The sequence below is a fragment of the Cottoperca gobio genome, chromosome 10 (genome assembly GCF_900634415.1).
Source record: "Cottoperca gobio chromosome 10, fCotGob3.1, whole genome shotgun sequence".
NCBI classification, from domain to species: Eukaryota; Metazoa; Chordata; class Actinopteri; order Perciformes; family Bovichtidae; genus Cottoperca; species Cottoperca gobio.
Window position 1 is genome coordinate 12,714,824 of NC_041364.1, and position 16,363 is coordinate 12,731,186.

General features: G+C 41.3%; 4 protein-coding genes across 4 annotated transcripts; all 4 read right to left on the minus strand.

Moving 5' to 3' along the window:
* Window positions 1–2,596: 2,596 nt before the first annotated feature.
* Window positions 2,597–5,091, minus strand: LOC115015028 (protocadherin beta-16-like). The gene is made up of 2 exons (XM_029442193.1): window positions 2,692–5,091; window positions 2,597–2,620 (listed from the first exon to the last, which is right to left on the minus strand). The coding sequence occupies exons 1-2, from the start codon at window positions 5,089–5,091 to the stop codon at window positions 2,597–2,599; spliced, it is 2,424 nt and encodes an 807-aa protein (XP_029298053.1).
* Window positions 5,092–6,762: 1,671 nt separating this feature from the next.
* Window positions 6,763–9,354, minus strand: LOC115015029 (protocadherin beta-16-like). Its single transcript, XM_029442194.1, has 2 exons — window positions 6,882–9,354; window positions 6,763–6,783 (listed from the first exon to the last, which is right to left on the minus strand). The coding sequence occupies exons 1-2, from the start codon at window positions 9,264–9,266 to the stop codon at window positions 6,763–6,765; spliced, it is 2,406 nt and encodes an 801-aa protein (XP_029298054.1). The 5' UTR covers window positions 9,267–9,354.
* A 619-nt stretch (window positions 9,355–9,973) lies between these two features.
* Window positions 9,974–12,542, minus strand: LOC115014758 (protocadherin beta-16-like). The gene has a single exon (XM_029441817.1). It carries the CDS (start codon window positions 12,431–12,433, stop codon window positions 9,974–9,976), a length of 2,460 nt encoding a protein of 819 aa, XP_029297677.1. The 5' UTR covers window positions 12,434–12,542.
* A 579-nt stretch (window positions 12,543–13,121) lies between these two features.
* On the minus strand, window positions 13,122–15,545 carry LOC115015031 (protocadherin beta-16-like). Its single transcript, XM_029442195.1, has one exon. The coding sequence runs from the start codon at window positions 15,543–15,545 to the stop codon at window positions 13,122–13,124; it is 2,424 nt and encodes an 807-aa protein (XP_029298055.1).
* Window positions 15,546–16,363: the final 818 nt, after the last annotated feature.

Here is a 16,363-nt window from a genome sequence, read left to right on the forward strand (position 1 = left end):
GCCACCAGTCTGGACTGGGTACAGAACCTGAGGAGGGTTGTCGTTCTGGTCCTGGATCAGTATTTTCACAGTCACATTGCTACTGAGTGGAGGGGAACCTCCATCCTGCGCTTTGACACGGAAGTGGAAATCTTTGATCTGCTCGTAGTCAAAAGAGCGCACTGCATGGATGACTCCACTATCAGCACTAACGGACACATATGAGGAGACTGGCACTCCGTTAACAGAGGAGTCCTCCAGGATGTAAGAAACACGGGCATTCTGGTTCCAGTCAGCGTCTCTGGCTCTCACTGTGAATATAGAGAGGCCTGGTGTGTTGTTTTCTACAATGTAGGCCTCATATGAGCTCCTCTCAAAGACAGGCGCGTTATCATTCACATCAGAGATCTGTAAGGTGAGAGTGACGCTGCTGGAGAGGGAGGGCACTCCTTCATCAGAGCAGGTCACTGTTATATTATAATGTGAAGAGATTTCTCTGTCTAAAGCTACCTCTGTAGCTAAACTATAAAATCCATTCATTGTGTTTTGTATTTTAAAAGGAATTTCGTCATTGATATTACACTTTACCTCACCATTCCTCTCAGAGTCAGGATCATTTACGCTTAGCATAGCAATTACAGTATTCTCAGGGGAGTCTTCTAAAATGTTGTCTGAGTTAGAGAGTATTTTTAACTGAGGACTATTGTCATTGACATCGATGATATCAATTATGATCTTACTGGAATCAGATAGTCCTCCATTATCTATAGCCTCTATATCTATTTGAAAGAGCTTAGCTTTTTCATAATCTATTTCACCTATCAGGATAACCTCTCCTGTTTTTCCATTGATCTGAAATAGGTCGGATAATCGACGCTTGCTATTTGAAATAGCGTATGATATTTCTCCATAAGAGCCTCCGTCTTTGTCAGATGCACTAACAGTTATAACACTGGTTCCCCTCGGGGAATTCTCGGTTATTGTTACCTTGTATACTGGCTTAGTAAAAACCGGTGCATTGTCATTTGCGTCTAACACGTTAACAGTTATCTGCATTGTACCTGACATACGCGGCTGTCCGCCATCTAGAGCTGTTAACAATAGAGATATCTGAGCCTGGTGCTCTCGATCTAGAGGCTTCTGTAAAACCATTTCTACCTTTTTACTTCCGTCAGCTTGATTCTCTAGTTTCAAAGCAAAGTTGTTCGTTGGATTAAGTGAATAGCTTTGGAGACCATTTGTACCAATGTCAGCATCGATGGCTTTCTCCAGTACAAATTTAGACCCAATAACGGCTGACTCACTGATTTCAAAACGCTTCTCACTCGACGCAAAGCTGGGAGCATTATCGTTTATGTCTGTGATTTCTATTGTTATGCGAAACAATTCCATCGGGTTTTCCAAAATCATCTGTAGATGTAAAGCACAGGGCGTCGTTTCTCCGCACAGCGTTTCTCTGTCTATTCTCTCTTTGATAAGGAGGACACCCCTGTCCCTGTTCAGCTCGATATATTCCGCACTGTCTCCCGAATGAATACGAGATTTACCCGATCTGAGCCTTTTAAAATCTAATCCTAAATCCTGGGCTAAATTACAGACTAATGAACCTTTCTCCATTTCCTCAGGAATGGAGTAGCTGACTTGCCCGAACACCGAGGTGAGAGAGAGAACCAAGATGAACAACAGTACTTGCCGTCTCATTGTTTTGTCGTTGTATTCCATTGCTTAAAAAAAAGAAAAGAAACCGTAATCCATATGAATAGTGCTAAAACTTCCGACCGTATCTCAAGGATATGATCAATGAAAAACTAATAGCTTTCCATGTCCGTGTGCAGTTATTCATTTAAAAGACGACAGGCGGTTCGTGCCTGTTTTATTGTCTACCATGTCACAAACTAAGGGGGAGGTACATTTACCAGTCCTATCTAAGACTGCCACACTCTGGTCAATAGCGGCCCTTTCTGTTCAATACACCAAACGGCAAGTGTTGGTAAAGGGTATGAGAAATGTGAATAAGGAAAAACAAACCAAAATGTTATTTATGAGTATGATCATTATTATTATTATTATTATTATTATTATTATTATTATTATTATTATTATTATTATTATTATTATTATTATTATTATTATAATTGTTATTATTATTAATCAAATGATAAGTAGTAGCAGTATAATAGTATTTGGCTAGTCTAACTAAGGTTCTGGATTAAGTCTGTGATATGAGTGTTTTATTAAATATTTACCCAGATAAGTGTTCAAAGTAAAACATTACAATTAGTAATAGTATCTTCTTATAGTTTAGTGAATAGGTGAAAGTATCCTGATAGTTTGGGAGTCCAATAATGATAAAAGTAAACTACTACGAAGAGCAACACATAGAACTAGACTGCACACAAATCACTTTGAGTCTCTACAGTAGCTCTTTGTCACCCCTACAAATATTAAAGCATGTTTTGTATTGGAAAAATGCTAAATATAGATGTAACTTAATAAACAAACAATGATGTCATGTTTTCAAAAGTTAAGGTAATCAATGTAAGCCCCATTGATAGACATATAGACAGATAGATGGATAGGATTAGGGCGACATCAGTTCCTCTGTCCATGGTGCTGATTACAGACTAATGATAAATGACAACTGGTTAGGAATTTATCAATCACATAGAACGAGCAGAAAGGTTACAACTGAAATAACCCAAATTGACCAACCTCCAGAGGAGAGTCTGGTTCATCCAGGATGCTCTTTTCACTGTGTATCCGCTGCATCGTCCCTGTAGCACTGGGGTCCATTATCAGCACGTTCTGACTACCGGCTGTGCCGAACTTACAGTCACTCTTTCTGGAGTCAGTCGTCCTGCACACCTCATAATTGTACACGTGTTGGAGAGTCCCTGTCCCCAAAGTGTCTGAGTAACGTGGTGGATAATATGGAATCACAGGGAGGTTGGAGTGAAACATGATGCGAGACTGTCTCCACCTGTAGATTTTCACTGATATAATAACCACTAAACACGTGATGAAGAGGAAGGAGACTACAGCCAGAGCCAGCACTAAGTAAAAAGTCAGGTTATCATTGTACTCCTTGTCGTGTGTAAAGTCAGTGAACTCAGACAGCACTTCAGGGAAGCTGTCCGCCACCGCCACGTTAACAATGACTGTAGCTGAACGAGAGGGCTGCCCGTTGTCCTCCACTATAACAGTCAGTCTTTGTTTCACAGCATCTTTATCAGTCACTTGGCGGATAGTTCTTATTTCTCCATTCTGTAAGCCCACTTCAAACAGCGCCCTGTCTGTGGCTTTCTGCAGTTTATAGGAGAGCCAGGCATTCTGTCCAGAGTCCACATCAACAGCCACCACTTTAGTGACCAGATAGCTCACATCTGCTGAACGAGGCACCATTTCAGCCACCAGAGAGCCACCAGTCTGGACTGGGTACAGAACCTGAGGAGGGTTGTCGTTCTGGTCCTGGATCAGTATTTTCACAGTCACATTGCTACTGAGTGGAGGGGAGCCTCCATCCTGAGCTTTGACACGGAAGTGGAAGTCTTTGATCTGCTCGTAGTCAAAAGAGCGCACTGCATGGATAACTCCACTATCAGCACTAACGGACACATATGAGGAGACTGGCACTCCGTTAACAGAGGAGTCCTCCAGTATGTAAGAAACACGGGCATTCTGGTTCCAGTCAGCATCTCTGGCTCTCACTGTGAATATAGAGAGGCCTGGTGTGTTGTTTTCTACAATATAGGCCTCATATGAGCTCTTCTCAAAGACAGGTGCGTTATCATTCACATCAGAGATCTGTAAGGTGAGAGTGACGCTGCTGGAGAGGGAGGGCACTCCTTCATCAGAGCAAGTCACCGTTATATTATATTGAGAAGAGATCTCTCTGTCTAACTCACTGTCCGTCACTAAACTATAGAAATTATTTGATGTCGACATTATAGTCAGAGGGGTGTTATCGTTGATAAAACAATTAACTTTACCGTTTTCATTTGAATCTGGGTCTTGCACGTTCATCATTGCTACAACCGTGCTCGGTTTAGAGTGTTCAGATATCATGGTAGATTTTGACATTATATCAATCGTTGGTTTGTTGTCATTCATATCCACCACCTCAACTATGACCTTACACGAATCTGTAAGTCCACCATCATCACTTGCACGTATGTTAATATGGTAATTCCGTGCATTTTCATAATCAATATTTCCAATTAATCTAATTTCACCACTGTTTTCGTTTATCTGAAACAGTGCATGGGCTTGATCTAAACTGTTTGTAATTGAATATCTTATTCTACCGTTCGTCCCATGATCTGCATCTGACGCAGTAACGACGGTGACAACTGTCCCTTCTGGGGCATTTTCAAAAACAGTGGCTGTGTAGGTGGTCTGTGTAAAAATAGGAGCATTATCGTTGGCATCTAACACCGTGATGAAAATACGAATTGTTCCTGACATTTGCGGGTCTCCTCCATCAAAAGCTGTTAACACTAAAGAAATCAATTCGTCCTTCTCTCTGTCGAGGGGCTTCTGTAAAACCATCTCTACTTTTTCTGTCCCATCACCTTGATTGTCCCGTTTCAGTACAAAATTATCGGTAGGTTTAAGATCGTATTTTTGAAGACCATTTTTGCCAACATCAAGATCTATTGCTCTATCTAATACAAACTTTGCTCCAATTACAGCAGATTCGCTAATTTTAAAACTGACTTCATTTTTTTCAAAAGTGGGAGGATTGTCATTTATATCTGTAATCTCGATTGTGACACTGTAGAACTCCATGGGGTTTTCCAAAATGATCTGAAAATGTAAAGCACAAGGCGTAGTCTGTCTGCAAATTGCTTCTCTGTCTATTTTGTCTTTGATAACGAGGACTCCTCGTTCTTTGTTGAGCTCGATGTATCCCGCACTGTCTCCTGTATACACGCGAGCTTTACCTGATTTCAGTCTTTTTATATCTAAACCCAAATCCTGAGCAATATTACCGACTAAAGAGCCACTCGGCATTTCCTCAGGGATGGAGTAGCTGACTTGGCCGAGCACTGAGCTGAGATGAAGGACCAAGGAAAACAACAGTACTTGCCGTCTCATTGTTCTGCCCGACATTTTCCTCTTATAATATAAGACGAATTATTTTCCACGATTCCCAGATATTTACGGTCCTTTACAGTTTATAAAAAACGAGGATAAGGGGTGACTCCATAATTGTCCACATCGGTAGAAAAAAGAAAGAAGGAAGAAGCGTTAATCCACTCTCGTTTAAATGTCCGCCGACGTTGTAACCCTGTGTCCGTCTTTCACTCTCTGATATCATCATGATGGGGGAGGTTTCTTTTCAAATCCACCGTGAAAAATCAACACACTGTCCAACAGCGGCCCTAAGAGTACACAGTAATGAACTACAGAAAGCGCCGATAGAAAAAAACACTGTACTTGAGAGTACACACATTTTACATGTACCAGGAGAGAGGGCCAATCAAATAGTTGATCAAACAAATGCAAAACTGAAAACTAAATGGCTTACTTCATACTTTGGCTAAAACGATATTCAAACATCCCGTTATGATAGAGTGTAAATTAAAAACTATTAAATTATTTTGATATAAGGACTTCAAGTTCATTAAAAATAATGATTAGTGCCACCGACATGTAATCGCCAAATACTTGTAAATCCTTACATGTTATGTAAAGGTTGACATGTTACGAAAGATAGATAGATAGATAGATAGATAGATAGATAGATAGATAGATAGATAGATAGATAGATAGATAGATAGATAGATAGATAGATAGATAGATAGATAGATAGATAGATAGATAGATAGATAGAGATAGATAGATAGATATATGATAGATAGATAGATAGATAGATAGATAGATAGATAGATAGATAGATAGATAGATAGATAGATAGATAGATAGATAGATAGATAGATAGATAGATAGATAGATAGATAGATAGATAGATAGATAGATAGATAGATAGATAGATAGATAGATAGATAGATAGATAGATAGATAGATAGATAGATAGATAGATAGATAGATAGATAGATAGATAGATAGATAGATAGATAGATAGATAGATAGATAGATAGATAGATAGATAGATAGATAGATAGATAGATAGATAGATAGATAGATAGATAGATAGATAGATAGATAGATAGATAGATAGATAGATAGATAGATAGATAGATAGATAGATAGATAGATAGATAGATAGATAGATAGATAGATAGATAGATAGATAGATAGATAGATAGATAGATAGATAGATAGATAGATAGATAGATAGATAGATAGATAGATAGATAGATAGATAGATAGATAGATAGATAGATAGATAGATAGATAGATAGATAGATAGATAGATAGATAGATAGATAGATAGATAGATATGATGACAAAGTTAACTGCTATAAAACACACTCGCCATGGGCTACAACATATAGCACTTAAAAAACAGGAACAACTCTAGGGTATAGGTCTTCAACAGGGGGTCTGCGACCCCCATGGTTGCTCCACGGAGGTACTGTAGGGGGGTCACAAAATTGTTTGTAGATAAAGCAATTACAAAATAAATAAAAAAAACATTGAGTTTTTTTTGCTTTTTTGCTTTGCTATTTACATTCCCTCCTCCGCTGTACTTCGCGAAGGGCAGCGACACACACTTACAGTCAGAGACAGAGTGGAGGAAAGGAGAGGGGTGAACTACAATAAGTCCGCCACGCACGTTGCGTGAAAAACGTTGAAGACCCCTGCTATAGGGAAACATCAGTGCCTCTGTCCATGGTGCTGATTTCAGACTAATAATGAATGACGACTGGTTAGGCATTTATCAGTGAGATACGACAAGCAGAAAGGTTAAACTAAAATAACCCAAATTGACCAACCTCTACCGGAGAGTCTGGTTCATCCAGGATGCTCTTTTCACTCTGTATCCGCTGCATCGTCCCGGTAGCACTGGGGTCCATTATCAGCACGTTCTGACTACCGGCTGTGCCGAACTTACAGTCACTCTTTCTGGAGTCAGTCGTCCTGCACACCTCGTAATTGTACACGTGTTGGAGAGTCCCTGTCCCCAAAGTGTCTGAGTAACGTGGAGGATAATATGGAATCACAGGGAGGTTGGAGTGAAACATGATGCGAGACTGTCTCCACCTGTAGATTTTCACTGATATAATAACCACTAAACACGTGATGAAGAGGAAGGAGACTACAGCCAGAGCCAGCACTAAGTAAAAAGTCAGGTTATCATTGTACTCCTTGTCGTGTGTAAAGTCAGTGAACTCAGACAGCACTTCAGGGAAGCTGTCCGCCACCGCCACGTTAACAATGACTGTAGCTGAACGAGAGGGCTGCCCGTTGTCCTCCACTATAACAGTCAGTCTTTGTTTCACAGCATCTTTATCAGTCACTTGGCGGATAGTTCTTATTTCTCCATTCTGTAAGCCCACTTCAAACAGCGCCCTGTCTGTGGCTTTCTGCAGTTTATAGGAGAGCCAGGCATTCTGTCCAGAGTCCACATCAACAGCCACCACTTTAGTGACCAGATAGCTCACATCTGCTGAACGAGGCACCATTTCAGCCACCAGAGAGCCACCAGTCTGGACTGGGTACAGAACCTGAGGAGGGTTGTCGTTCTGGTCCTGGATCAGTATTTTCACTGTCACATTGCTACTGAGTGGAGGGGAGCCTCCATCCAGCGCTTTGACGCGGAAGTGGAAGTCTTTGATCTGCTCGTAGTCAAAAGAGCGCACTGCATGGATGACTCCACTATCAGCACTAACGGACACATATGAGGAGACTGGCACTCCGTTAACAGAGGAGTCCTCCAGGATATAAGAAACACGGGCATTCTGGTTCCAGTCAGCGTCTCTGGCTCTCACTGTGAATATAGAGAGGCCTGGTGTGTTGTTTTCTACAATGTAGGCCTCATATGAGTTCCTCTCAAAGACAGGCGCGTTATCATTCACATCAGAGATCTGTAAGGTGAGAGTGACGCTGCTGGAGAGGGAGGGCACTCCTTCATCAGAGCAGGTCACTGTTACATTATAATGAGAAGAGATCTCTCGGTCTAAAGCTACCTCTGTTACTAAAGTATAAAATCCATTTAATGTAGATTGTATTTTGAAGGGAATATTACCATCTATATTACACTCTACCTCTCCATTATTCTCTGAATCTGGATCATTTACACTTAACATGGCTATAACAGTGCTTGGAGGTGAGTCCTCTGATATGGACTCTGATTTAGAAACAATGTTTATGTGAGGATTATTGTCATTTATATCAATAACATCAACGATTACTTTAGTGGAATCGGAGAGTCCCCCGCTGTCTACAACTTCAATATCAATTTCATACTTTTTCGCCTTTTCATAATCTATTCCACCGATAAGGATAATTTCACCAGTTTCTGAATTAATTTTAAATAGTTCAGATAAAAGACGTTCACTAGTAGATATCAAATATGATACTTCTCCGTTTGAGCCGATGTCTTTATCAGATGCACTTACAGTCGTCACGCTGGTGCCTTTGGGAGAATCTTCGAGTATTTTTGCTCTATACAGCGGTTTAGCAAAAGCAGGTGCGTTGTCATTCACATCTAATACATTGACAAATATCTGCATTGTCCCTGACATATGCGGCTCTCCTCCATCTATAGCAGTTAATAACAGTGAGATGTATGTCTGCTTTTCTCTATCTAGAGGCTTCTGCAGAACCATCTCGACCTTTTTACTTCCACCTGCCTGATTTCCTGGTTTTAATACAAAGTTATCAGTGGGAGTAAGTGAGTATCGTTGTAAGCCATTCATCCCAATATCGGAATCAACTGCTTTTTCTAATACAAATTTCGAGCCTATCACAGCAGACTCGCTGATTTCAAAGCGTTTTTCTTTGTTTGTAAAACTGGGGGTATTATCGTTTATGTCAGTGATCTCCACTGTTACACGAAACAGTTCCATTGGGCTTTCCAGAATTAACTGGAAATGTAAAGCACAAGGCGTCGTCTCTCCGCACAAAGCCTCTCTGTCTATCCTCTCCTGGATAAGGAGGACTCCCCTTTCTTTATTCAGCCCGATGCATTCTACGCTGCCTCCCGTATAGACACGAGCTTTACCTGATTTCAGCCTTTTCAGATCTAAACCTAAATCATGCGCTATGTTACCAACGACAGAGCCTTTCGACATTTCTTCGGGGATAGAATAGCTGACTTGCCCGAGCACGTAGCCGAGACATAGCACCGAGAGAAACAACAGTACTTGCCGTCTCATTGTTCTGCCTGAAGTCGTTTTTCCTGCACCGTCAAAACAAAAGCATCCCCAATGCAGTCAATACCAAAGCAGATAATCAAAGAAAAATCATCCAAACTCCAACTCTAGGAAGCAAAACAATGTATCCAGGGATATAATTCCTCACAGGGCTGCTTATGAGCGCGGACTATTCATTCTGTCTTTCTGCGATTATGACACCCGTATGTGCACGAAGGGGCAGGACACGGACAGAAAAAAAATAGCATGTAGTTAAATCGGAACAAGCTTGCCAACAGCGACCCTTCGAGTTGAAAGTACAAATTACAACAAGAGATGTGAAAGAAACAAGTGTATTGCAGAGTTACACTGGTAATCAAGAGGAACTAAAACCAGAGCTAATGTTTCCAATTATATTGATATTTCCCAAAATGTTGAGTTTGATATTATCGTGTTGAAGTCAATGAAAAGCTGTAACTACAAAAGCAATGCTTAGAAAATATACAAATAGAAGGTAAGACAACAGGAAGAAAACTAAAACCACAACATATGGGTACAAACACTGTTGTCAGAAACGCGAAGTGTTCGCTGTTCATGGTGCTAAAAGCGATGGTTGTCATTACCATAACGTCTCAGGCCTTCATAACTGGACTACTGCTGCAGGCAAATGCCTTATGAAATTAATGTACCAGTACCATGATTATATTATGCATAAAAATTAAGCAATATGGTTAAAAAAGTTTTCTAACCTCTAGAGGAGAGTCTGGTTCATCCAGGATGCTCTTTTCACTCTGTATCCGCTGCATCGTCCCTGTAGCACTGGGGTCCATTATCAGCACGTTCTGACTACCGGCTGTGCCGAACTTACAGTCACTCTTTCTGGAGTCTGTCGTCCTGCACACCTCGTAATTGTACACGTGTTGGAGAGTCCCTGTCCCCAAAGTGTCTGAGTAACGTGGTGGATAATATGGAATCACAGGGAGGTTGGAGTGAAACATGATGCGAGACTGTCTCCACCTGTAGATTTTCACTGATATAATAACCACTAAACACGTGATGAAGAGGAAGGAGACTACAGCCAGAGCCAGCACTAAGTAAAAAGTCAGGTTATCATTGTACTCCTTGTCGTGTGTAAAGTCAGTGAACTCAGACAGCACTTCAGGGAAGCTGTCCGCCACCGCCACGTTAACAATGACTGTAGCTGAACGAGAGGGCTGCCCGTTGTCCTCCACTATAACAGTCAGTCTTTGTTTCACAGCATCTTTATCAGTCACTTGGCGGATAGTTCTTATTTCTCCATTCTGAACGCCCACTTCAAACAGCGCCCTGTCTGTGGCTTTCTGCAGTTTATAGGAGAGCCAGGCATTCTGTCCAGAGTCCACATCAACAGCCACCACTTTAGTGACCAGATAGCTCACATCTGCTGAACGAGGCACCATTTCAGCCACCAGAGAGCCACCAGTCTGGACTGGGTACAGAACCTGAGGAGGGTTGTCGTTCTGGTCCTGGATCAGTATTTTAACTGTCACATTGCTACTGAGTGGAGGGGAGCCTCCATCCTGCGCTTTGACGCGGAAGTGGAAGTCTTTGATCTGCTCGTAGTCAAAAGAGCGCACTGCATGGATGACTCCACTATCAGCACTAACGGACACATATGAGGAGACTGGCACTCCGTTAACAGAGGAGTCCTCCAGGATGTAAGAAACACGGGCATTCTGGTTCCAGTCAGCGTCTCTGGCTCTCACTGTGAATATAGAGAGGCCTGGTGTGTTGTTTTCTACAATGTAGGCCTCATATGAGCTCCTCTCAAAGACAGGCGCGTTATCATTCACATCAGAGATCTGTAAGGTGAGAGTGACGCTGCTGGAGAGGGAGGGCACTCCTTCATCAGAGCAGGTCACTGTTATATTATAATGAGAAGAGATCTCTCGGTCTAAAGCTACCTCTGTTACTAAAGTATAAAATCCATTTAATGTAGATTGTATTTTGAAGGGAATATTACCATCTATATTACACTCTACCTCTCCATTATTCTCTGAATCTGGATCATTTACACTTAACATGGCTATAACAGTGCTTGGAGGTGAGTCCTCTGATATGGACTCTGATTTAGAAACAATGTTTATGTGAGGATTATTGTCATTAATATCAATAACATCAACGATTACTTTAGTGGAATCGGAGAGTCCCCCGCTGTCTACAACTTCAATATCGATTTGATATATCTTCGCCTTTTCATAATCTAGTTCACCATTTAGGATCATTTCACCAGTTTCTGAATTAATTTTAAATAGTTCAGATAAAAGACGTTTGCTGGTAGATATCAAATATGATACTTCTCCGTTTGAGCCGATGTCTTTATCAGATGCACTTACAGTCGTCACGCTGGTGCCTTTCGGAGAATTTTCTAGTATTTTTGCTCTATACAGCGGTTTAGCAAAAGCAGGTGCGTTGTCATTCACATCTAATACATTGACAAATATCTGCATTGTCCCTGACATCTGCGGCTCTCCTCCATCTATAGCAGTTAACAGCAGTGATATGTATTCCTGCTTTTCTCTATCTAGAGGCTTCTGCAGAACCATCTCGACCTTTTTACTTCCGTCTGCTTGATTTTCTAGTTTTAATACAAAGTTATCAGTGGGAGTAAGTGAGTATCGTTGTAAGCCATTCATCCCAATATCGGAATCAACTGCTTTTTCTATTATAAATTTCGAGCCTATCACAGCAGACTCGCTGATTTCAAAGCGTTTTTCTTTGTTTGTAAAACTGGGGGTATTATCGTTTATGTCAGTGATCTCCACTGTTACACGAAACAGTTCCATTGGATTTTCCAGAATTAACTGGAAATGTAAAGCACAAGGCGTCGTCTCTCCGCACAAAGCCTCCCTGTCTATCCTCTCCTGGATAAGGAGGACTCCCCTTTCTTTATTCAGCCCGATGTATCCTACGCTGCCTCCTGTATAGACACGAGCTTTACCTGATTTCAGCCTTTTCAGATCTAAACCTAAATCATGCGCTATGTTTCCAACGACAGAGCCTTTCGACATTTCTTCGGGGATGGAATAGCTGACCTGCCCGAGCACGTAGCCGAGACATAGCACCGAGAGAAACAACAGTACTTGCCGTCTCATTGTTCTGCCTGAAGTCGTATTTCCTGCACCGTCAAAACAAAAGCATCCCCAATGCATTCAATATTAAAGCAGATAACCAAAGGAAATTCGTCCGAACTCCAAGTATAGGTAGCAAAACAATGGATCCGGGGATATAATTCCTCACAGGGATCCTTATGAGCGCGGACTATTCATTCTGTCTCTCTCCGATTATGACACCCGTATGTGCACGAAGGGGCAGGACACGGACAGAAAAAAATAACATCTAATTATATCGCAACACGCTTGCCAACAGCGACCCTTTGAGTTGAAAATACAAATTACAACAAGACATGTGAAAGAAACCAGTTTAGTGCAGAGTTACACTGGTAATCAAGAAGAACTAAAACCACAGAAAATGTTCCCATTAATTTGGTATACTGATATTTCCCAAAATATATACTTTAATAATATTGAGCTCAAGTGATATAGTAACATATTTGATTGATATAATTACACAATCAGTGTTTAAATTAAAGTCTATATGAATAGGAAGTATGAAGCCAAGAAGAAGAAAAAATAAAAAACATGCATACATTTACTGTTACTGTTACTGTACTGTCAGCAGCGTTAAGTGTCGCTGTCCATGGTGCTGAATATGAATATTGCAGAAATACCTGAACATCTCAGATATTAATACATTGTTTACTAACCAGACTGCTACTGAAAGCAACCACCTGAATGCATGCACTAGTACCATGACATCGATTTCCATGAAAAGTAAGCATTATGATTGTAACGGTTTTCTAACCTCTAGAGGAGAGTCTGGTTCATCCAGGATGCTCTTTTCACTCTGTATCCGCTGCATCGTCCCTGTAGCACTGGGGTCCATTATCAGCACGTTCTGACTACCGGCTGTGCCGAACTTACAGTCACTCTTTCTGGAGTCAGTCGTCCTGCACACCTCGTAATTGTACACGTGTTGGAGAGTCCCTGTCCCCAAAGTGTCTGAGTAACGTGGTGGATAATATGGAATCACAGGGAGGTTGGAGTGAAACATGATGCGAGACTGTCTCCACCTGTAGATTTTCACTGATATAATAACCACTAAACACGTGATGAAGAGGAAGGAGACTACAGCCAGAGCCAGCACTAAGTAAAAAGTCAGGTTATCATTGTACTCCTTGTCGTGTGTAAAGTCAGTGAACTCAGACAGCACTTCAGGGAAGCTGTCCGCCACCGCCACGTTAACAATGACTGTAGCTGAACGAGAGGGCTGCCCGTTGTCCTCCACTATAACAGTCAGTCTTTGTTTCACAGCATCTTTATCAGTCACTTGGCGGATAGTTCTTATTTCTCCATTCTGTAAGCCCACTTCAAACAGCGCCCTGTCTGTGGCTTTCTGCAGTTTATAGGAGAGCCAGGCATTCTGTCCAGAGTCCACATCAACAGCCACCACTTTAGTGACCAGATAGCTCACATCTGCTGAACGAGGCACCATTTCAGCCACCAGAGAGCCACCAGTCTGGACTGGGTACAGAACCTGAGGAGGGTTGTCGTTCTGGTCCTGGATCAGTATTTTCACAGTCACATTGCTACTGAGTGGAGGGGAGCCTCCATCCAGCGCTTTGACACGGAAGTGGAAGTCTTTGATTTGCTCGTAGTCAAAAGAGCGCACTGCATGGATGACTCCACTATCAGCACTAACGGACACATATGAGGAGACTGGCACTCCGTTAACAGAGGAGTCCTCCAGGATGTAAGAAACACGGGCATTCTGGTTCCAGTCAGCGTCTCTGGCTCTCACTGTGAATATAGAGAGGCCTGGTGTGTTGTTTTCTACAATGTTGGCCTCATATGAGCTCCTCTCAAAGACAGGCGCGTTATCATTCACATCAGAGATCTGTAAGGTGAGAGTGACGCTGCTGGAGAGGGAGGGCACTCCTTCATCAGAGCAGGTCACTGTTATATTATAATGAGAAGAGATCTCTCTGTCTAAATCACTTTCGGTTACTAGGCTAAAGAATTTTTTCGACGTTGCTTTCATCAGAAATGGCATGTGTTCTTCGATATTACATGCAACTTTGCCGTTTCCTCCAGAGTCAGGATCTTGCACATTAAATATAGTAACCACAGTTCCTGGCCTTGAATTCTCTGATATTGAATTAGTTTTAGACATGATATTAATAGACGGGGGATTATCGTTCGTATCGGTCACTTCAACAATAATCTTACACGAATCTGTTAGTCCTCCATCATCACTAGCTTGTACGTGTATTTCATACTGCTTTGCCTTTTCATAATCCAGGTTTCCAGATAAAGCTACCACGCCATTTTCTCCGTCGATTTGAAACATAACAGGGACATCATCCAAAGTGTTTGTGATTGAATATGACACTTTTCCATTTGAGCCTTGATCTGCATCTACAGCACTAACGGTACTCAAAATTGTGCCTTTTGTAGCAGTCTCCAGTATAGTAATTGTATATACTTCCTGCGTAAATACTGGTGCGTTGTCGTTAGCGTCTAGCACTGAAATTTCTACTCGCATTGTTCCTGAGAGCTGAGGATCGCCACCATCAGTAGCTGTGAGAGTTAAAGAGAGGTGGTCTTGCGCCTCTCTGTCTAGATGTTTTTGCAAAACCATCTCCACTTTTTTACTCCCATCTTGCTGATTTTGGAGTTTTAGATGAAAGTTGTCTGTAGGTTTAAGCGAATAACCCTGCAACCCGTTCACACCGACATCTAGATCCATCGCTCTTTCTAGTACAAATTTTGCTCCAATCACAGCCGACTCACTAATCCTGAATTTCATTTCGTCTTTTTTGAAGCTGGGTGCATTATCGTTAATGTCATTTATTTCGACTGCAACTGTAAAGAATTCAATTGGCTCTTCCAGCGTAATTTGAAGATGCAAAGCGCAAGGTGTTGTCTGACCACAGAGCGCCTCTCTGTCGATTCTCTCTTTCACAAGGAGGACTCCTCTGTCTTTATTCAGCTCGATGTATTCTGCATTGTCCTCTGTATAAATGCGAGCTTTGCCTGACTTCAATCTTTTCACGTCTAACCCTAAATCCTGCGCTATGTTGCCAACTAGAGAGCCTTTTGACATTTCCTCAGGAATGGAGTAGGTGACCTGCCCAAACACTGAGCTGAGGGAAAATAGCGAGATAAACAACAGTACTTGCCGTCTCATTGTTCTGTCCGACATTTTAAATTCGACAAATACTGTAGACGTAAAGAGATAGTCCAAACCGTTAAGGTCCCTCTTTAAAAAAAAATGCTCCAGAGGAAGACTGATTATCTTCGTGTTTCTTGAATCCGGAATACATGAGTCGCAGCGCGGATATGTCCCGGTGTCTGCAACGAAGCTTGTGTGCAGTCTGTGTGTCTCTTTCTCTGTTTCATGTAACGAATGAAGGGGGTAGGCTCTACATTGGCCAACAGCGGCCCTGAGAGTCCAAACACTTGCACTGCACAAAACTACACTATCCAGTATGAGGTTCAAGATGCGGAAATAAAGATGACCTTTATTACCAAATTAATCAAGCAACGCCTTAAATTTGAAGAAATAAAATAATATGTAACTGTTAAATTAATAGCTATTATTTAAATACATTGTGATTTCAGTTGTTGCAGTTAAGTTAGCAGTTTCTTCAATTAAGAATTGAGAAATCTCAAAATAATGAATACATGTGTTTTGTGAAGCTGATCAGAACCAGTTAAATCCTAATAAATATTATTGCACACAGAATACTAACTTACCATTAACTTAATAGACATAATTTAATAGAAGAGATAGACCACATTGTTAACTGAAATAAGTATTCTCTTACAAGGAAATTAGAGAAGAAACGTATCATCTAACGCTGGTTAATTGTTTACATGACAGAAACAGAAAAGACCAGGACCAAGTTGATAAGTTAGGCAACTAAAAATGTTCACCTGAAATGACTGTCTGCTGAATATTACTCTCTACTTTCCTTTTGATTTGTATAACCCTATGGGTGTTGCCAATGCCTGACATTT